This window comes from Neovison vison, chromosome 1 (assembly GCF_020171115.1).
Source record: "Neovison vison isolate M4711 chromosome 1, ASM_NN_V1, whole genome shotgun sequence".
Lineage (NCBI taxonomy): Eukaryota > Metazoa > Chordata > Mammalia > Carnivora > Mustelidae > Neogale > Neogale vison.
The window spans coordinates 174,058,459-174,081,950 of record NC_058091.1 but is presented as its reverse complement, the minus strand read 5'-3'; the positions used below and the strand labels follow the sequence as shown (position 1 = coordinate 174,081,950).

The 23,492-nt window shown below is 34.1% G+C and overlaps 1 protein-coding gene across 5 annotated transcripts in view; it reads right to left on the bottom strand.

The window, feature by feature from the left end:
- The window catches only part of DMXL1 (Dmx like 1), a 124,780-nt gene that overhangs the window by 16,375 nt on the left and 84,913 nt on the right, over window positions 1-23,492 (bottom strand). For 2 of the 5 annotated variants that reach the window (XM_044263371.1, XM_044263407.1), the window contains 8 exons: window positions 22,789-22,990; window positions 21,654-21,771; window positions 18,164-18,226; window positions 8,134-8,220; window positions 4,799-4,920; window positions 4,307-4,448; window positions 1,257-1,307; window positions 935-995 (listed from right to left, as the gene is read on the bottom strand). In XM_044263371.1, coding sequence (XP_044119306.1) covers window positions 935-995; window positions 1,257-1,307; window positions 4,307-4,448; window positions 4,799-4,920; window positions 8,134-8,220; window positions 18,164-18,226; window positions 21,654-21,771; window positions 22,789-22,990 — 846 coding nt within the window. The remainder of the gene's footprint in view (window positions 1-934; window positions 996-1,256; window positions 1,308-4,306; window positions 4,449-4,798; window positions 4,921-8,133; window positions 8,221-18,163; window positions 18,227-21,653; window positions 21,772-22,788; window positions 22,991-23,492) is intronic. The other 3 variants (XM_044263381.1, XM_044263391.1, XM_044263397.1) reach the window with 3 other exon arrangements.

Below are 23,492 nucleotides of genomic sequence, written 5' to 3'. Positions count from 1 at the left end.
CATTTTAAATACATAGCTCTTTTGAACCCTTTTGTTGGACACTGATACGCAATTTTGGTAACAGCTGCTTGTACTACTTAGGCCAGTGAAGTAGAAAAGAACACTGGTTTTGTCAAATGTATCTTATCAGAATATCTCTCATTATAAAAGTAGTATAATTTTTTATATGTTACAAAATTGAAGGAACATGAATGTTTTTTAATTAATAGGCGTGGTGCTTATTACTGTGTGGTGGGGCAACTTGATGAGAGGCACAACTTAAAAATCATATTAAGAAAACTTGAATGTTGAGATGCCAATATGAATGCTGATTCTAACGCACAAATATTTTTAAAGTTGTCTTTTTTGTTTTTACTCTGTTTCAATATGTCCAAATAAATTCCCCATTGATTAAGTTCTTTGTTAAAGGAGAAAAACTTTTGAAATTCCCAAGAATATTAACTGAAAATAATATATCTTCCCTGAGAGTCTAAGAACTTACTAGTAACTACTTCCTTTGCCTACTATTAGTGTGTCTGATAAAAGGCAAACTGGCAAAATATTAATAAAATACAAAGTAACTATGATGAGCCAATAAATGACCAAGGTAATGTTCTGATCTATGTAATAAAAGATGGGAGTGATCTCATTATTAAAACAATTAATTATGACTATAACTTCTAATTGTATGAAGTGTCCAGAAATGTCCAAAACTAAAATGTTCTAACTTAGAAATATGCAGTCAACATAGTAAAGATTTACTGCATCAAGTTAGCCTTCTCTATTAATTCAGGAAAATTTCTTTTTCTATTGTTATCCAATTTTGAAATGTTTTTATTTGCTAGCAGACACTCTCTATTAAAAAAAAAAAAGTAAAATAGCTGACTACCTTTCAACTGAAACTAAAAACCTGCTTTAAATTCCTTAGAACACTGGCTAATTATTATCAACTTACAGTAAGGAAGAGTTGGATGAGAAGTCATTCTTCTGACATTATTAATGGCTTTCTTAATCATCTGTTAACAAAGAAAAATCATTCTTCTATAGTTACAATAAAAAGTAGGATGAAAAATACAAAATGTGACAGGTAATTCAAATAACATTTATTTATTTATTTTTATGTGATTTCTACTGAACATTGTGGGTGCTAAAAATACTAAATGTAATAACAGAAATTAAATTTAATAGCTCAGCTCTCTCACGTTTAAGTGTACATACATTTTCAGCATCATTGACTAGGCTCTAAGTACAAATTCACCTTGAGAATTTAGTCTTACCTCCTTTCTTGCCAATTCTTTTCTGATTCCATTAATTTTATTGGAAAAATCCTGAATAGTACAAGGTTAAAAAGATAGGCAGAAGCATGTGAAAAAAACAAAAAAAAGAGGTAAACAGAAAATTGTATAAATTTTTAACTGATAGTGTGGAACTATTTGTCCATTTTTTTAAAAATTTATCCATTTTTAAATCATGTTGTGAATGATTTAAGTAGCCTGTCAAATAAGAATAAGTGAAATTAAAGAGATAATTTTAATTACTAGAACAATTCCTATTTATACAGCACCATAACTACAATTATATGTTAACCTAAGCTTCATAGTATCAGTCTTGAGTAGATTTTTTTGTGTTGTTCTTGTGGATTTTAAATTGTCCATTAGACTAAAGTCGTGAGTAAAGTGGGGACTGGGTAGGGAGGAAGAGAGCCGGCAAGCATAAGTGCTGAAGGACAGAAACACTGAAGGATGGTTATGGTTGTAATTTTACTACAAAACAGCAGAAGTTGGTTATAACAAGTATTCTTTTTTTGTTAGAATTAATAATTCAATAAAGCAACAGAATTAAGAAAATATTTCATTAATTCTTCACAAAAAACCCAAAACCTGCTGAATGTTACCTCTGTTTAGCAAACTTGATATTGAAATCTCATGTTCCTTTAATTAAAGAAACGCCTAAATATTCCTATTCTTTTACTTTTCTTTCTGACTAAAATATCCAAGTAAAACCATAAGCAAAAAATACATAAGCACAGGTTAAATAAAATTTCTAAGAGCATATGCAGAACATATAAAGGAAAGAAATCATAACTTATTTTAGAAGATCCTTATAAAAAAGAACCACCTGATAATACCAATGTCTTTTCTTGAGGACGGAGTGGGACCAATTAGACTAATTATCCTAACAAATCACAATGATCCTCTCCTGAAAAGGGGTTCTACTAAGATGGAGATAGAAAGGAAATCCTATCCTAACAAGAATGACAAAGGTAAATTTCTGTGTTATAATGCTTTGGAGTAAAAACAAGTATTTTCTGAGCACTGACCATATGATAAATGCCATTCTAGTTAGAGATCATCAGTGTCTAAGGCATGCATAACAATCTCTCACACAGTTTCCATTACAGAGTATGTTAAAAAAGATAAATAGTGAACAGATAATTTCAAAACTGATACAGGCCATTAAAGAAGATAAAATGGGGGATAATAATGACATACAGAGTGACTACAGGTAGAGTGGGACAGATGCCTTCACTAGAGAAGCAAGGGAAATCCCTGGGAACCTGACCTGAAATCTGAAAGGTAAAAAAAAAAAAAAAAAAAAAAAAAGAAGAACATTTGAAGCAGAATGCAAGGCAAAGGCTCTGACAGGGCAATGAGCTTGATGTTCTCAAGAGACTTCTTGAGTGGCCTCTCAAGGCCACTGTAATTACAGCAAAGCGAATCAGGTACAGAATGAACAGAGATGGGGCAGCAGAGGCTGGCAGGGGTTAGATCACAGAGGACTACAGAGGCCACCTTAAGGACTTGTTTTTTTAAAGTTGTATTGGGAAATCAGAAAGTTTTAAACACCAGAGTGACAACCTAAATGATCCTTTAGAAAAGAGCAACTCTGGCCACTGTATCCAGAACACAGGGAGCAAGTGTGGAAGCAGAGAGACCAGCAAGATACTGTTAAAGGAAGAAGTTCATTGTATTCTCTGAAAGTGGAGTTGGAGAAATTGCCTGTTATTTCTTTTTACATATTTTGTATATTCTGTTTAAGTTTTCCTTTAAAAGAAGATAATATCAGTAGGTTTCAGAAGTGAATTTTAATGTATCTGTCAGTTGGAAAAAATGAACTATAAATGACCAAGAGAGTTCACTTGAATAATTCCTAGATTGCTTTTCAAACCCTTCAATACTTCGAACACTCCTACCTGAAATCAGTGAGCTAGGTAGGAGGAATAAAAGACTTTAATATAAACTCTACCAAAAATCTGAGATAATGACCTAAGTTAAATCACTAGACCCTTCTGGATCTTAAGTTTCATCTGAAAAATGCTAAGTAGGAGTAATTCTAACAGCTATCTCAACAGGTATCTCAGAGCATAGTAAGGTTATATGAACAAAAATAAGGTTTTATGAGCAACAGAGGAACTATATTAATATATAATACTATCAGGTATTATTAAGGATGATTAAACATTTACTAAAATAACTACCCTTACTAATTAGTAAAAAAAAAAAAAATTAGTATGTGTGTTGGTGGGTACGGAGAGGCCAAGGAAAGAATTCTATAGGAATTAGGAAACTAAAAACAACCGCACCACCAGAAAGCCACTGAAAGAATTACTGGTCCTGGGTTTCTCTGAATCCATGCATCATTAAGTATTAATAAAAGAATCTCATTGAGGGATAAACATGGATGACAACTTAATCAGAGCTCAAGAAGATCCTCTGACAAAATACAAATAACTGTGGCTATGTTCCAATAAAACTTTGCCTATAGATAATGAAATCTGAATTTCATATAATTTTTTTGTGTCACAAAATACCATTCTTCTTTTGACTTTTTTTTCTACCACTGAAAAAAGTCAACACTACTCTCAAGCATGTTTACACAAAAACAGTTTGAATGACAGACCACAGCTTGCTGATACCTGATTTGTACCAATAAGTTTTAAATAATTAAATATAGCTCTTAAAATACAGCTCTTTCTATTTTAAATTATTTTTTAAAATAATTTTTATCTTTTTCATATGAAAATGCATATCATTCTTCATAATTTAAATTTATAATTTCCAGCAAGTATGACTTTCTAAAAAGTTGAGGATTTTTAAAAAATATGTTTAAATCACCCTTTATCTATTAAACTAGAGGGGGGTAAAGGGACAGTTAAACACAGTATTTTTACTTTGTGTGTGGGGTTTGTTTTTGTTTTTGAAGTAAGCTCCATGCCCAGCATCGAACGCAATGCGGGACCTGAATTCACACCCTGAGATCAAGTCAGACACTCAGCTGACTGAACCATCCAGACACCCCTATCCACAGTATGTTGAACTCTACATACCACAGATGCTCCTCTGCCAGTCTGTGTACTACCAAGCCAAGGCATGTTGATTGGAGTGCCGGGATTGCTATGTGTATATGGGGTTGTACCCTGCACAGCTGTTAAATCATCACGAGCATGTATAACCAAGAAATCTTCTGATCTACAAAAGAACATCAACCGGAAGGAGAGCAACCCATTAGTTCTTCATTTCTTCCTTTATTCCTGAAAGCTTTAATATATGCTTTTGTATTTCCTTCTAAAATTTTCTTCAGCTCTTAACTCCTAACTTGGAGATAGTAACTTCATCAATGTGAACAATTGCAGAATCTCTCTTCTAACCCTCAGTTCCTTTCTTTAAAGTGCCTGCCACCCCTTTTCCATTCTGTATCATATCAGTATCCACTATACTCACAATCTAGGAATACTCCTCTAAAAATCTTTTGGAAGTTTTAGTTCTGTGGATATCATTTAACACAATGTTAATGAATTAAAAACAAAGTATAAAAGTACCCTTTGGTTTCCATTTCAGCATCATCATCTACCCAAGTATAGATTTGTGTAGCTAGAATTCCAGAAACATCCAGTTCTTGAACATCATGGCTTGACGCAATTGCTATGCAGTTTCTATTTGCCTGAAAAACAAATCATATCATAATTTTTTTTTATTTTATTTTAAGATTTTTTATTTATTTATTTGACAGAGATCACAAGTAGGCAGAGAGGCAGGGGGGAAGCAGGCCCCCTGCTGAGCAGAGAGTCCGATGTGGGGCTCGATCCCAGGACCCTGGGATCATGACCTGAGCCGAAAGCAGAGGCTTTAACCCACTGAGCCACCCAGGCACCCCCATAATTTTTAAATAAAAAAGCACAACATGTATATGGGCCACTTCTAAAAATGGAAACTACAAAATAGCCCCTAGAAACTTGAGGATGCAGAAAAGACAGCATTATCACAAACGAATACTTAAAATTAATTTTAATAATTAAATCTTGAGTGTAATAACTATCTGCTTGAGCTTGGAGATATGTTTATGTTCTAAGAACTGAAGAGTATCTAACACAAAGCCTCCTCTAAATGGTAATGCATGTACCACTTTATTTCTTCTCCCAGCACTCCCAGGTATTGCTGATACCTGATTTGTACCAATAAGTCTGCTAGTGTGGTACAATCTCCCTAAGGTTTACACAGTTCTGAAATGTGGAGGGAGTGCTGGATAGAAGCTCTAGAAGGTAGAGAGAGATAAGGAACATCAAACTAAAGAAATAAAATTACATTATTCAAATAAGATAGTATCGCTTTCACCTAAAGCTCTTCAGGCTTAAACAAGAAAAACAGAATTTGGGAAAGGAATATGTGAAAGTTATAGGGGTAGACAGAAAAAGAGTGGGGAAAGTTTGTCAGAATAAATGATAAATTAAAAGATGGATACTGTAGGGACACCTAAGTGGTACAGCCGTTAAGTATCTGACCCTTGGTTTCAGCTCAAGTTGTGATCTCAGGGTCATGAGACAGAAGTTCAGTGCAGAGTGTGCTGACGTCTCTCTCTCTCTCTCTCTCTTTCTGGCTCAATTGGTTAAGTGTCTGCCTTAGGCTCAGGTCATGACCCCAGAATCCCAGGATCAAGTCCCGCTTTGGGCTTCCTGCTTAGTGGTCTGCTTCTCCCTTTGCCTTTCACCCTGCTTGTGCTCTCTCTCTAATACATAAATAAAATCTTTGGGGAAAAAAAAGTTTCTCTTTCCTCCACTCTCTCCCCCACCCCCACGTTCTCTCTCTCTCCTTCTTTAAACTAAATAAATAAATATTAATTTAAAGAGTTGGTCAGATTAAATGATACAAAATTTTAAACATCTATTAACTGAAAAGAGAAAATAAAATGTTGACAGCAAAGAGAAAATAGGATTAACATTTCCATTATGTAAAATGCTAATACAAAAACAAAAGGAAAAAATGAATACTGAGACATAAATGGAAAAAGGATGTAATGAGACTGCTTAGAGATAATTCTCCACAGGTCTCTCTGTTTCTGCATGTCTGGTGAGTGACTTACTGACTGCTGTTGGTTCTGCAGAATGGCTATATGCCTATAGCATCTCCCTCCAGATCAAAGGGCAGGTACCCTTAATGTACATTAGAGAAAATTAAGGTTCCCTTAACTCAGTGTTCCTTTCCTATAACACAACCTACTCTGTGTGCAGTTATCATTTGGCCCCCTCCCCGTCACTTGTGGTAATATTAACACAGGAACTACAGCATAAATGCTGATATTCTGGATAATGCTTCTGTTATTAATAATAAATCTTAGACCTTTCACAGTTCTTAACACAGATAATTCACAACTAAACAAATGGAAAAAAGTTCAATCTTATCAGCATTTTAAAATAATGGAATTTAAAGCAAAAGGTATTATTTCTCATCTATAAACTTAAGCTGTAAAATGATAATCAATCTGGAGAAATAAAAATTAAACAGGTACACTCTTCTTGCACAGTGAACAAGAGATTTTATATAATATGTGGATGACTGTTTATTATTAATTACTTATATATATCCAAAAAAAAAAAGAAAAAGAAAAAGAAAAAGAAGTGAGCTTGTTTTATAGCACAGAATATTTAACATATTTTTTTCAAGGGAAGGAAGATAGCTGTTGGGTGCAGACAATAGCTTTCTATTTGTATTGACATATACTATACCATATATTGCACAGATGCTATAACATGAGAACTGTCTGGTTAAGGGGCTGATTCCAAACCTGCCTGTCTCCAACAGAACTAGTCACTGTTCAGGGGTGTGTATGAGAGGGAAATGAGACAAAGGATATAGGGAAAGATGAGGGCAGAAGGATAGAGGAACTATCTAGGAGAAATGAAAGGGAAGAAAGATAGGAAGATGGAGAACCAACTGGTGAAATGATTCTGAATGCATAATGCCGTAGGATATCTATAAAAATAATACTCAAAAATTATTTTAAAGTTAGGAATATGTGAAAAAGGAGACATACGTAATTATGTATATGGGTGTATTTGTGTGTCTATGCAAATAAAACTGTGCAGCAAGGCATTTAGGGAAGAAAGAAGGAGAAAGTGATTAAAGTAAATTCTTTTTTAAAGATTTATTTATTTATTTATTTATTTATTTGACAGAGAGAGAGATCACAAGTAGGCAGAGAGGCAGGCAGAGAAAGAGCGGGACGCAGGCTCCCTGCTGAGCACAGAGCCCGATGCGGGGCTCTATCCCAGGACCCTGAGATCATGACCTGAGCCGAAGGCAGAGGCTTAACCCACTAAGCCACCCAGGCACACTAAAATAAATTTGACTTCGGACAACTGTATATCTAAGGCTATTCTTTTTTTAAGGAGCTCACAGACAGCTTTAAGGAACATGTTATGTAGAAGACTAAGGAATATAAAGAAGAAACTAGTTACACAGCTAATGTAGCTATAAGTCAATGGGTGAGAATTGCTGTAAGTCATGTAAAAACCTGAATTTGATCTAATATTAACAACCACATTCAACATATTCTTAGAAGGAAAATAAAAAACCTTTTTTTAGATTAAATGCTTTAATGTGTTGTAGAAATTCTAAAGGCTATTGCATATATAAATATTTGATATTTCTTTCTGTGTAGTAATAAAACATTACTTTATCTGCTACATATCCAATAAATTTAATTATCAAACAATATAATCATTTTATAAAATAAAGGAACTTACTCAGATTGAAATTTAGGCAGTGAGAATTAGCTTTGGGAAAGAGAATTACTAATACTGAATAAACTGACATAATAGTAGACATTCTTCAACAATGAATACTTAATAATCAAAGAATAAAAGGTCTCTGCACTTACTTTATTAACAGCAAAGGCAGTAATGATATCAGATTCCTTGTGAATTATTCTTGCTTTACCTCCAGGATATCCCAAGTCTGCTTCTATCTAAATGGAAGGAAAGAAAATATAAAAATATAGTGATTTTAGTCATAGAAAAAAAACAGTATATCCCAATTTGTCATTTAATACTTGCATTAATTATTTTAAGAAAATTTTTAGACATTTCCAAGCCAAAGGTACTGTTTTACATGCTAATTATCCCTAAAACAAAACTAATTTGACCAGGGAAATTTAAATTTTTTCCAGCTTGCCTTCCCATATATAAAAAGACAGTTTATACAATATACAACTTCATTAATTATGTTCCCAATAAATTAACACAAATGAATTAACTTTAAAGGATCAAGACATTCTAATTATTAAAAAAAAGATGTTTGCCCTATATCTTAGCATTATAATCCTTGGATAATATTTTGTAAATATAAGAACGTCAAAAGGTAAATATTTTTAGGTTTTGCATACCAAAGAGGATCACTGTTGCTATTAGTCTTTTTTTGTTAAACAACCTTTTAAAAATATAAGGACCATTCTTATTTCACTGTCTATACAAGAAGAGTCAAATATGGCCAGCTGAATATAGTTTACAGACTCCTAGTCTAAAACAATTTTTATTTTATAAAAACAAAAAAACAAAGAAAAACAACCTGGAACCCTGAAAGGCATAGTAATTTACCCAGGTCAGTAGTCATTTTAATAGATGAATAAATCACAACTCGATATTCTTTAGTTGAGGGAAATATATCAACCTTCTGCTTACCCCAGAGAAGGTATAGCAAGGCCTTTGAACACAGAAGAGAATACTGTATAAAACTAACATTTACTAAAAATAAACAGGTAAAAGGAGGAGACAATTATTAACAGTTAGAAATGTTAATAGGATATTGCTTCATCTTATTTTACCGCCTAACTTTCAATCTTTAAAATGAATTAGTATAAAATAGTTCACAACTCATTTTGAAGTACAGAAGTTATTAATTTGACAAAAATTTAACAAAATTGAGGCATCTGGCTAGCTAATTCAGTAGAGCATGCAGCTCGTGATCTCAGGGTTGGGATTTCGAGCTCTACTTTGAATATAAAGATTACTTAAAAATAAATTTTTTTAAAACAAGAAAAAGAATATAACAAATACAATTCCTGCAAAGTTTAAAAACATCACCAATGCTTGCCCATTGTTTGACCAACAAAAGTGAGTTAGCACTATTTTTAAAAATGGCAAATAAGAAGCCTGTTGAATGGCAAAGTTGAGTCTTAAAAGATAACCAAACCCAGGTGCTGGGTGGCTCAGTGGGTTAAAGCCTCTGCCTTTGGCTCGGGTCATAATCTCAGGGTCCTGGGATTGAGTCCCACATCCGGCTCTCTGCTAGGCAGAAAGCTTGCTTCCCTTCCCCCTCTCTGCCTGCCTCTCTGCCCACCTGGGATCTCTGTCTGTCAAATAAATAAATAAAATCTTAAAAAGAAAAAAAAAAGATAATCAAACCCAAATAATCTTATATACAAACAAAACTCACGGTCACTGGATATAAAGATGTCAAATATATTCTGATCTAAAATATAATCTGGGGGCGCCTGGGTGGCTCAGTGGGTTAAAGCCTCTGCCTTCAGCTCAGGTCATGATCCCAGGGTCCTGGGATTAGGGCTCTCTGCTCAGCAGGCAGCCTGCCCCCTCCCCCACGCCTCTCTCCTTACTAGTGATCTCTGTCAGGTAAATAAATAAAATCTTTAAAATAAAATCTGATAACAAACATAAAACAACTTCAGTGCTTGGCAAACATGCGGGTGATTTCAGGGTCAACTTATTTTCTGAGGAAAATCTTACCTCTGGCTACAAGAGCCTCATCAAATGTACATAATGTCAAATTCTGTAATTTTATGACAAAATCCCAACTTAATTACCTATCTGCCTAGTATCTAAAGCATACTAAATGTCCACTACTGGATTTTGAAAAAATGGAAAGAAAGACAAATGATATTTGCAGGCCACAGAGGAATATGTTATTTGCTGGTAATGGGTAGGTGAGGGGGAAAATATTCATTTTACCTGCAGAGCTTTTTCAAACTTTACATTTATGGGAAAGAAAGCTCGAATAAGCATAAACTTAAAAAATCTTCTTCATTGTGAAAATATATTCTTGTCCTCTCATTACTTAGATTTAATAAAACTTTAGTTCGTAATACTGTGGCCCCAAGATCACCTGTGTGATAATCAACAGGGGGGAGGGGAAAAGAATGATGTTTAGCGTCTCAAAAGCTTATGCATATTTAATTTTTTTTAAAAAAATTTTACCTATTTATTTGACAGAGATCACAAGTAGGCAGAGATGGGGGTGGGGGAAGCAGGCTCCCTGTGGAGCAGAGAAAGAGGGGGTGGGGGCTTGATCCCAGGACCCTAGGATCTTCAGCTGGGAGCTGAAGGCCTAAGGCAGAGGCTTAACCCACTGAGACACCCAGGAGCCTCTGCATATTTAATTTTGAGAACAATAGCAAGTAGTAGGAAATGACCTTGGAGACCAGGCAGGATTCAGCATGCAAAGGGCCTTAAAAGCCTTAATAAAGAGTTCAAATTTTATTTTAAAGCTAGGAAGCCACTGCAGGGTTTAGATAATTCTGGATGTTGTGAGGCAAAGTATACAGAATGTGAGAATGGCTGCCAGATCAGTTAAGAGGCTACTTCAGCAGATGGAGTGAGAGGTAAAGGGGGATTTGATTAGGGTAGTAGCAATGGTGGTCGTGATTGGAATCACGATTCAATCAAGTGGTTGGAATTAGGATAAATTTTGCTAATGGACTGAAATTACAGTAAAAGCTAAAAGAGAAAAAGCAAGGATAACTTCTAGATTTCAGACCTGATAACTGGGTGAGTGAAGGTACCATTTAATGAGACACAAGTGAAGAAAAAGTGGGGATTTGGATTAAGATTAGGAGAAGAAAGAAAATTCTGTGTTCAGACATTCAGGGCAAGGTAGCTCTTAGATTAATAAGCCAAGTCCAGAGTTCAGGAAGTGATTTAAGAGTTATAACTTAAGAGCTAGCTGCGGATGGTATTTAAACCATGAGATAACATGAGGAGAAAGTAAAGACGAAGAAGAGAAAAGCTTAGAGAACTAAGTCCTGAGACACCCAACATTTCCAAGAAAGGAAAAAGATAAGCCAATTCAAGATGGAAGTAATGTGGGGAAAGAAATACTGACAGAATACATCCATAGAACAGGAAACAATCTGACAGAAGAGGAAACATTCTCCAACTATGAATACTTAATCATTAAATACGATGTTACAGAAACTAAGTGAACCAAGTTTCAAAAAGACGGCTTCGATTAACAATACCAAAGGATACTGAAAAACTGAATTAAAGGGAAACAGAACCGACTACTAAACTGAGCATCCTGGAAGTCAAGGGTAAGTGACTTTGACCAGTAAAATCTCAGTGCAGTGGGCTGGCGATAACAGGTAACTACATTAGAGAGGCATGTGACATTGGTGAATAGGGAGGGAAGTCCATTGGGGAAAATTCACAGGGGCATTCAACTGAACTGATAGTTTTCTTCCTTAAACTGGGTTCCTCCACAGGGTATCTGCAACATTACTCTTAAGTCTTCTCTGATGATTTTTAAAGATTTTATTCCTTTATTTGGCAGAGAGACATCATAAGTAGGCACAGAGACAGGCAGACAGAGGTGGGGAAGGAGGCTCCCTGCCAAGCAGAGAGCCCCATGTCGGGCTCGATCCCAGGACCTTGGGATCATGACCTGAGCCGAAGGCAGAGGCTTAACCCACTGAGCCACCCAGGTGCCCTGATGATTTTTATAGTGAATTCTATAAATGAATTTTCCTAGATGGGGGATTACAGAAATGGGAGAGTAGCAAGATTCAAAGCTAGGTCTTTTGGTTTTCATCTGAAAATAAGACAAAATATATTTGTTTATGCTAAGAGTAATCTAAGAGAAAGATAACTATTTATCAGGGAAGAGAAGATAACTACTGAAGCAAAGTCCTTGGGTAGATAAAGAGGAGATAGGATCAATGTATAAATGGAAAATCTGGTCTTGGACAAAAAGTGACAGCCTATGTACTGTTAGAAAAGGCAGAACAAAGTATCTGCATATAGAGCAGAAGTTAGATTTGGTCATGAGAAGATTAATCTAAATCTCCTGCAGTTATTTTGATGGCAAAATAAGGTCACCAGTGGCAAACAGCAAGGAATACTGGAAGTTTAAGGAAAGAGGGAAAAAGTGGGGAGAATGGAAAAGAGAACAAGAAAACAAATTTACTACAGAGTCATTAATTTTGGTTGTCAGGTAGTTTAGTGTGGGATTTGTGGCTGTAAATTTCAATGCAAGCCTCTGGGGTTTGTGCTTTTTCTTCACCCATGTTCAGCTATTTGGGTGAATATGTCACCAGCTAGACTCCAAGACCTTACCTTTATGGCCCACTTGCTTACACTCCCCCACCTCTGTCCCACATTTTTTCTTCAGCTCTTCTTTCCCCCTTATCTCTTAAGTCAAGCCAAGGGAAAGCAGAACTGCCCCTCCAGCAATAGTGCCTACCGTGACAAGACCTCCAGCTGGCCCAGGCCACCCAGACCAGTGTGCTCTCAACTCCCCACTTCTGCCTGAAGAGATGGACCAAAGAGCTACCTCTAGGATGGGGATGATGGGATGACTACCTTTACCCCATTTCCTTATCCCATTTAGTACTAAACCTCAGCCCAAGGAGGAGTACACGCCTCATCTGCATAACATACAACATGTGTATGGGCAGGTTTCCTTAAGGTGCATGTGTGACCTTACGCCCATTTCTACACTGGATGACCAGACTTCCCCATCTAAACATGCATTCTAATTCTAAATAAAAGGAACCCATCCACCCTTGCTCAGGGAGGCACAGCTTTGGAAGCCTTTACCCACGATCTCCTTATCTGCAGCAAATTGAGTTTTCTCTATGAGATAACTCAACCGGGAGTGTGTGACTCACTGAAGATGGAACTCAACTTTGGTTCAGTTACAATGGCAAAGAGTAGACAAAAAGCTACATGTAAACAGGTTTGGGAATATTCAAGGCAGAGAGAAGAGCATAAAACGGTTGAGGGTTTCTGTAAAGGACTGATCATAATGAGGGATCATGAAATCTAAGGTAGGCAAGGAAGTGGAAACACAATATGGTCAGCTAAAAAAAGAGAACTTGCATGTGCTAGGAATATAATTTGCTAAAGGCCATACCATATAAAATCAGAGTAAAAAAAAAAAAAAACCCACCGTGAATATGCTCTTAATGTAAAGGTTAATGTAAACTTTATAATGTAAGGTTTCAGGCCATGCTTTAAAATTTGATTGGGCTGGATATGTGAGGAAACAAGAATCTAAATACTAGTGCTAAAAGAGATTTTAAGAGATTATGCAGATCAAAAAGTAGACACAGAATTACCATAGATTCCAGCAATTTCATTTCTGGGTATGTAACTAAAAGAACTAAAAGCAGAGACTTGAACAGGTACATATATATCAATGTTCACAGGAGTATTATTCAAAACAGTCAAAAGAAGCAAAGAACCCAAATGTCCATTGACAGAGGAACGGCTATACAGTTTATGTGACGTATACAGAATGGAATACCAGTTGGGCTTAAAAACAAAAGAGATTCTGATACATACTACATACTACATACATACTAAAAAATAGTAACCTAAGTGAAAGCAGCCAGTCACAGAATAACAGATACTGTATGATTCCATTCATACAGATACCCAGGGCAGGAAAATTCACAGAGACAGACGGACAGATCTGGCTGGTGGGCCAGGTGAGGTGGGAGGAGAAAATGGAGAGCTACTGTCTAATGGGGACAGTGGTTCAGTATGGGAAAATGAAAAAGCTCTGGAGATGGGCAGTGGTGAGAGCTACACAAATAGGAATGAACTAATGGCACACAACAGTATGCTCAGAAGAATTAAATGGTAAAGTTTATATGTATATTTTACCACAATTCAAAAAAAAGAAATTTTATACAGGACCTGATCTAAATAATGTTCAGGTTCCACAGAGCTTCCTTTAAGAACTGAAGAAGAGAGGACCACAACAAACTAAATCCAGGACTTTACTACTGTTTAAATTAGAGCAGCCAGCATGTTTAAAACTATCAACCCTAATTTTATACATTAGTAAGGAAGGCTTCAAGGATGTAAGGAGCTCAAGGTCCCATAATAGATCTACAGAAAAGCTGACCTGAGACTCTAGGTCTCATTGGTGATTTTCAGCTACTATCACCTTCTACAATGTGAAGGTGAACATTATAAATTACTTCAGCACTACTCTAATGATATAATAAAACAAAACATAAAGTAAAAGGAGATCTAAAGAGTATCAAAGGAATATTGCAAGGAAATCGGAAGCTTGCAAGTGAACATAAAAGGATACCAATACTCGAAATATTAGGAAATAAAAATATTCAGGAAGTAATTTTGTTTTCAAAACTAGCAGAATAATGGAAGTTGACATCACCATAGATTTTACTGTGTATTAAAAAATAGGGGGCTACTATGAATAACTTTATACTATAAATCTGACACTTGAAGCAGATAAATTCCTTTGTTTTTAAATTTTTATTTATTATTTATTTTAGAGGCAACAGAGTGGGGAGGGGCAGAGGGAGAGAGAATTCCAAGCAAGTTCCATGCCCACCAGAGAGGCTGACTACGGGTTTGATCTCAGGATCCTGAGATCACGACCTGAGATGAAATCAAGAGTTGGACATTTAACCAACTGAGCCACCTATGCACCCCAGACAAACAAATTTCTTTAAAGACATGGACTACTAATACTCACTCAAGAAGAAATAAGTAACAGATATAGACTTATCTGTTAAAGAAACTGAATTTGTGGTTATAAAAGACCAGATAGTTTCTCTGGTGAATTACATCAAACACTTAAGTAAGAAATAATACTAATTCTACAAAAATTTTTCTAAAAAATTGAAGAGAATATTTCCCAACTCATCTTGTGACTCCAGCTTTAGTTTAAAACCAAAAAGAACTCCAAGACATTAAGAAAACCATTAACTAATATTCCTCATTAACATAAATGCAAAAGTTCTTAACAGAATTTTAAAAAGATTTATCATTAAAAAACAACCAAACACACACATCATGACCAAAGGAAGCTTGGTCAGAGAATGAAAGGTCAGTTTAACATAAACTAATCCATCATCCTATTTAGCCATATTAACAAACTAAAATAAGAACCACATGAACACCTCAATAGTAGCAAAAAACAAAAACAAAAACAAAAAAACCACCAACCTAAAAAGCAAACAAACAAAAAACCCACAAAAAACAAAAACATGTGACAAAATCCAACATCTATTACTGATTAAAATCTTTCAACAACTAGGAACAGAAAATCTTCCTCAACCTTATAAAGGATATCTAAAACAATCCTAGAGAAAACAGCATACTTAATGATCAGCAACAAAATAAAAATGTCTGCTTTTACCACTTCTGTTCAATAATGGACTGGAAATTCTATTCAGTACAGTAAGACAGTGGGAGATCACTATAATGATAAATAAATCAATGGTCCAAAACAAAATCCATGATACATATATGTCAATTGGTTTTTTTTTTTTTTTTTAAGGGAGGAAAAGGCAATTTAGTGGAAGAAAAGATAATCTTTTCAGAACACAGTGGTGAATAACGAATACACAGATTAAAAAAAATATTAAGGGCAATCCATACTTTGTGCCATATAAAAAAATGACTCAAAAATTTTTTGGTAGGATTTAAACAATGCCTTTGTGTTGTGATTTCTTTGTAGGGCAGAACGTTGGATTTCTTTTTCATTGGAAAGTTGCAGTAATGGAAGTAATCTTCACCAATTATAAAACTCAAACTAGAGCAAAGCAGGAGAAAATCTTTGTGACTTTAAGGCAAAGCCTTCTTAGATATGACACCAAAAAAAAGATGTCCATACACAGAACAAATTTTGATGAGGTCCATCGTGTCCATTAAAAACTTCTGTTTAAAACAAATTATAAAGGGAATAAGACACGCAACAGAGTAGGAGAAAATATTGGCCAATCAGCTATGACTTATATTTAAAATAGAAAAGACAACTGTTACAATTCTATTAAGAAAACAACCCAATTAAAGACACATTTGAAAAGATACTTCAACCAAAAAGTCCTACAAATGATAAACAAGCACAGGAGAAGATGCACAATGCAAATTAAAACCACTACACACCTACTGGAATGGCCAAAATAAAAAGGTTGAGCATGCCAGGTAGTGGTGAGGAGGTAAAGCAACTCAGATTTCATGCACTGCTGCTGGGGGGCGGGGCGGGGAATGGTACCAGCACCTTGGAAAATACTTGAGCAGTTTCTTAAAAAGTTAACCACACACCTACAATGTAATCTGGCCCTTCCACTCCTAAGCATTTGCACAAGACAAATGAGAAAGCCTATGCCCACACACAGAGACTTGCATATGACGATTCTGAGCATTCTTAATTTGAAATAGTTCTGAAATGGGAAGAGCTCAAGTGTTCACCAACAGGTACAAAAATAAATTATGGTACAGTGATACAATGAATACACTTCAGCAATAAAAAGCAATGCGTTACTGAAATACCCAATATGGAGGAATCTCAATTATGCTAGAGGGAAAAAAGACATTGTGTGTAATTCCATTTACATAAAATTCTAGAAAATGCAAACTAATCTATAACATGAGGAAGCAGACTTGTAGCTACCTGCAGAGAAAGAGGGCAGAAGTAGGAGGAAAGGGGGAAGAGGGAGACTAAAGTTTTGGAGATGATGACACTATTTGTTTTCTTGATTGTGGTTATGGCTTAGTGTATACATATGCCAAGATCAAACTACACTTTAATAAATATGTGCAGGTGTTCTAACTCAGGTATACCTAATAAACCTGTTTAAAACAATTCTGTTTTATTTAAACATTATTTAGCAATGATGTTAACACACCAAACAGAATGATTACCTTTTAAAGTTGTGTGATTACTACAGAAATACCACATACTGATTATAAATAGTGTGAAAAGAAAAATCCTTGGATGAGAATTCATGATAATGTACAGACTAGTAATTAATGATTACTTAGGCAAAAACTTACTGTTAAATGATTAAAAGTTTCAACTATACTCTTTTTAAAATGCCCAAAGGTCAGCAGACATTTCCAAAGTATGAAATGCATAAATTTATTTTGCCAAAGTTTGAGTTATAATGTACACTTGACAGCTAATCAGTCCTTTTTATTACTTGCATAGAATTATTTTTCCTATTTTTACCAAAAGATTTTCTTAGAGAAAGAATTAACAGTGGGAATTAGTAGCCTTAAAAAAATATCTTTTGAGAAAATTTTCCCCTAAAAATTACTTTGTTGAGAGGGACTTAAAATCAGAGTAAGAAACACACAAGTTAAATACCAACTTAATAAAAGTCATACTTGAATGTATGATCATGGGACATTTGGGAGGTATTTCATGATTATACAAATTCCTACAATTTTTGCTCTTGAACTCAAGTATTATGAGACATTATTATATACAAGGCAATGTGCTACATGCTATTCCTATCAGAAAAATAAATGTTACATAAGAGTATTTGATACATTTAATTAACATCACAGGAGAGAACGTTAACTTCAAAAGTGACACTTGTAGAAATAGAACAGTACCATTATAATTCTATAATGGCTATTATAATTACATTTTATTAAGAACTTCAGCTGTATTTACTCAGAAAAATCTGTAGCCAAAACAGGTTACATTCAACTCCCTTTAAAATTGCATTCTCTTATTAACAAAACAAATAATTTTTATGATTGCATATTTGTTGAAACCAAGGAAGAGTAATCTGAGGGAACAACAATTTAACTACGTTGGAGACAAAGTCCAGTTCAAAACTAAAATGCAAACAGTTCGTTTTTCTTGTTAAAGAATGCAATTTCTAATTTCAGTTGAATGATATTTTGTACCTTATTCATGTTTGGCTCCTCCATCATAGAATTTTTGATGGTTTCACAGTTGTCCTCTAATGACTTCATCAAGAAAGAATAACCACATGACAAAGAGTAAAGACGAGATATAACATGCAAAATACTGGGATATTTTTTAAAATTATATTTTTGACCGAATTTACTAGAAAACAATACTGGACTGAGTTATTACCTTTTAAATATCATACATCTTAAAAGAAGCATGTGTGGGGGGCTGGAGAAAATTTAATGCCTCAAAACTCATTAACCACTACCATAAATTTTATTTCACTTTGAAAGAAATTTTAACCGACTTAACTGATTTGAAATGCTGACATTAAAGCAACATTGAGTCCACAGTTCTAATGTTATAAATTTCAAAGCTACTGGTGCCACAGTACTCTAACCTGATAATTAAAGTCAACTTGTTCTTCTTCATACACTCTACTATGCCTTGCCTCCATCATGGTATCTCACTCCTCAAGAAAACCTCCTGATTAGAACATTTAGAATTCAAGGTTTCTAATTCTTTCTATTTAGCCAGAAATAGTCAATAAATTGCTTGAAGGCACACATCCTTCTTAAAAGGGGATATTAGCATTTGTTAAAGAAGTGATTCAAGACCTTTAATTCTCAGAAAATGAAAGAAAAAAGAAATATTAAGTAGGGAACAAAGACGATAGCTGTCAAGTATTTTTTTCTGGTTGGAAATTATTTAGATATAGTCTATCTGCAGCTATCTACATTTAATTTCAAAATAAATATAAACTGGAAAGACCTTCTATTTTAAAAATATAGTATATAAAAAGAAAAGATTTGAGGATATACCAGGATTTTAAATTTTAACATCAGATGGAGAAAATTTCATTTTCAAGTGTGTAAGGAATAAAGAAACAAACAGCAGCAGTCTCAGAATCCTCCCATCCAAAACACTGGGCCTGTTTGGCATCTATTTCTTAAACACCTGAAAAGTCACAGTGACTTGGACTTAAGCTACTTAAATACAATTATCGTTTTACAAAAAAAGAGATGGAAGGTAATTCTGTTAATAACAAAAATAAGCTAGTCAACTGTAAAGATTAAATAATATTATACTAATTCTATGAAGTTAATATTCTTTTTAATTCTACCCAATCTATGATTCCCCATATAAATTTTTCATTTTCATATTCCCTTTATCAAAATATCACTATTTTTAAGAATATCACTATCAAGAATAAAACAATAAAAAATGAAAATAAAATTTAAGAAAGAATAAAGTGGTAATAACTAATTTCTAGTAACTACCATTAATCATGCCAGGTTTTAAGTAAGTTAGATTTACTGGTCAAAACACAGCAGATTAAGGGGTATTTCACTCATTTTGCAGATAAAAAACCTAAAATTCAGGGAAAATATTTAGATTACTAATAATTATAAAGCTTTTAGTCTAATATCCATAAGCATGTTTTTGATTAAAATAATAGCACAAAAATAACTTCAAAATTTTCTTAAGGTATCATAAAACTCCTAAGAAAACTAATAATAAAATAGCAAAGGGATCAAAAGGTGTACTTATACTTATTTACTTGTTCTCCTTCCTTATGCATTTTGGCTTATGCTACTCTTTTCCTTAGTGATACTATTCCCTGATTTAGCTAGACAATCTAGTGGTATAATAGCTTCTTGTTTTGTTTGACAACTATTTAATTTCCCAGATATAATGATTATATCAGCAGTAGAGAAATGTTTTTATTTTTACACTTATATTAATCAAATACGGCCATGTTTAAAAAAAAAAAGATTTTGTAGTTGAAATTATGCCAACTTTCATATTCATATTATAAGCTACATCAAAAAAACAAAGAAATAACAAAGTAAACATACTTTTTATACAGAATAATGTGGCAGGGTTTTATAAATTATTGTGAGAATGCTTTAACTTCTGATACATTATTTTAGGCAAGGATATATTTAAAATAAAATAAGAAACATTACCTTATCAGTAAATACACCCTAATTAATTAGTTTCTGATCCAGTACATTTTAAATTTTATTTATCCCCAAATTTTCTTGAACTGTTTAATGGTAATTCATATATGCAATACTTAAGATATATCTTACATAAGGTAAAATAAAAATACTTCATTTGTATTATATCTATTTTATCTATTGATGGCTTAGTTTTCAATGTCACACTAAGGTACACAAAAGTTTTCTAAGTTAGCCAAAAATATGTCTATTTCCTGGCTTGGCTAATTCAAATATATAACCTGGCAAAAACTAAATAATAGTGCATGCAGTTGCCTCTTATAAAACAGTGTTTAAACCAAGAGGCAATGAAATCTATCAAAATAAATACTAATTTTGTAGTAATTTATTTATTTATTTATTTTTGTAGTAAAAATACTAATTTTTAGTAATTTTCCCTTGTATTCATTAAGATTATATGACATCATGCTTTTTGCTCACTTGTCTTTTAAGAAACCATTCTGAAAAAAAAAAAAAGAAACCATTCTGATGCACAGACTTGTTGAGTCACTAAGTTGAAAGTGAAACTAACGTATGTCGACTGTACTGAAAAAATTAAAAAAAAAAAAAAAAAAGAACGAAGTTAGCAAAAAGAAGCCATTCTATTCCCTTATTCCTCCAAGTGAAATACCTTCTTGTTTTCCCTCCCACTTCAAAACCATACAAAGCTTGCTTTAAGTCAGTTCAACGCTTCTCAAATGTGATCCACAGACCAGCTGCTGGTCTTGAACCTCTTTGTTACTAGTCCATGAGGACGTAAGGAATTACTACCATCACCAAGTCCACTACTGAGTTTGGCCGGTATTTTTAAATAGCAATACTGTCCCCAAAAAAGAAGTAATATGATAATTTACATTCAGGTGCAAGTTCCCCATATCATCCAAATGGAACTTTTTAAAGCAATGAACTAAGTGAGAAAAATAATCATTAAATGATAATAGAATAATATAATCAACTACAGTAAACTTAAAAATTGTGCTTTGAAATTTCATTAAGAAGGATAATCAGCAAAAAAAAATTAAAAAAAAGAAGGATAATCAAAAGAATAGAAAGAAAATGTACATATTTGAAATGTTCAAATGTCTACCAACCTAGTTTCAGTTAAACTTCTAAGATAAACTTCTTTTAGCTATCATACGAAAATCATGGGGAATTTCTACTTTGTCTCCCAAACAGGCACTCATGACAACTCAAAACACAGCAAACAAGATGTAGAATCTTCACACAAACAGTATTTGGTGGGGGGGGGGGTCCAAATACATCTGAATTAGTTCCTTTAAATTAATTTGATTTGGGAAAATAATGACCCCCTCTTTCTCCTTTTCAATCACTTTTTCTATTTACTAACTGCATAATAAATGTTTATGATATAAAAGTGAGCTTTTTTAAAAGTCTGTAAAATGCAACTTCTTTTTTTATGGTTACAAAAGAAAAAAGACTTGATTAATACTAGAGTAAAAAGGTTTTAACTTATACAGACCTCATTTAGACATCTTTTCTTTGTGAATATATTTCTGATAAAGGTTTCCTGAATTTCTTCCTGCTTCACCAAGTACTGCCATAGTCTCTTCACAGACAGTGCCAGATGGTGTTTGGATCTACAGGGACAGGATACTTAATTATACACTTTGAAGATTTCTGATTAACTTGACCACATTTCCTTTGTGCTCTATAAATGTTTATAATAATAAATTAACCGGGATCAGACAATACCATTGAGAGCACCAGTCTTCAAACTTTTTCTTAAAAAACGAGATGGTAAATATTTTAGACTTTGTGGGCTATCTTTCAACCACTCAACTCAGTCACTGATAGAAAGCACCCAGAAGAAATATTAAAATCAAAGGGTATGGCTGTGATCCAATAAAGCTTTATTTATATTGCAGGAGGATGGGTGGATGTGGCTTCAAAGCTGTAGTTTGCTGACCCCAGGAACATAATATCTACCAAAAACAGATCACTACTAGAAGATATCTAGAAGCAGAGCTACTCAAATGGCCTGTGAACACATACCAGTCCATGAACTCTGTTCCTGATGCTCTCTAAGGTAAGAACTTGTGAAATAACGTAGATCAACTACGTCACTAAGCCACTAAGTACAGTGTATATTAATTGAGTTAACATTTTGTAGCAAGACTTTATTGATGATGCAAGCACTGCATCGATTTATCTTTTCATGCAAATGCTTCATCTCTTCATGGATGATAAAACAGCTTGCTAACTAGATATTATGAGCAGCACTGTTCCAGAGTGGGAGAAGTAAACAATGGCCCACAGGTCAGATTCAGCCTGCCTTTCATTTTTGAAAATAAAGTTTATTGGATCACAGCCATGTCCATTTGTTTACTTATTGTCTATAGTTGTTTTCACTCTACTCTGGCAGTTTAATAGCAGCAACAAGGACTGTAGGGTCCTCAAAGCCTAAGGCATTTACTCTCTGGATCTTTGCAGGAAATGTTTGCTAAGCCTACAATACACATCAAACAAAGACACAGATAGGAGCCAAGAACTGCAAAGCAGACAGAGGAGGCCTTAAATATTTTTAAAGTACTAATTGATAACATTCTGAGTTAGTAAAACTCTGACTTAAAAACAGGATCCACAGGACAACCTACTTGAAAGGAGTGTTTGTAGGTTCCAGCAAAGCTTTATGGCGGAGAATTGCAGGACCCCCAGACAAACTCTCTTCAGAAGTATGACTTGCAATATAGTTTTGAGGTGGCCCGCCATGGATTTCAAGTCGTCGGAGAAGAACTTGCTCCCAACACTGAAGAGTTTTTAGAACCGCATGACAAAGTGGTGAACTAACTGGAAGCTCTAAAAAGAGAAAATAAAAATGATCCATGTTTGTCTTCTTCAGTAAAATGCTACAGTTGATTTTAAGAATGAATGACACAGATATTTTGGCAGAGGAATTGTGTAGGAGAGTGGGGAGAGACCCCCAGAGGCTCAAAAAGAAAAAGATGTAATAAATCTCTGTTTCAACATAATTAGGTGGCCCGGAGCAACAGAAAAAAACAGTAATCTGAGTCAAAATTATATCACAGTTTTACTACTGCAACTTGGAATAATATTTATGACTTATGATTAAAGTACCGCTATATCGATTACTGCTTTTAGCTCTGATTTCACATTAACGAATTTACCTGAATATTATGAAAATATGTCGGAGAGGAAAAACAATTGCTTTCAATCTTTGCATCAGCCCAATGTCTATACGGTATGTAACTAAAATTTGTTTAGAAAATTAAAACACACAGAAGTTAAAAGAAGTTAAATAACACTTAATGGGAAATTCAGCACTTTCTACTTCTGTATA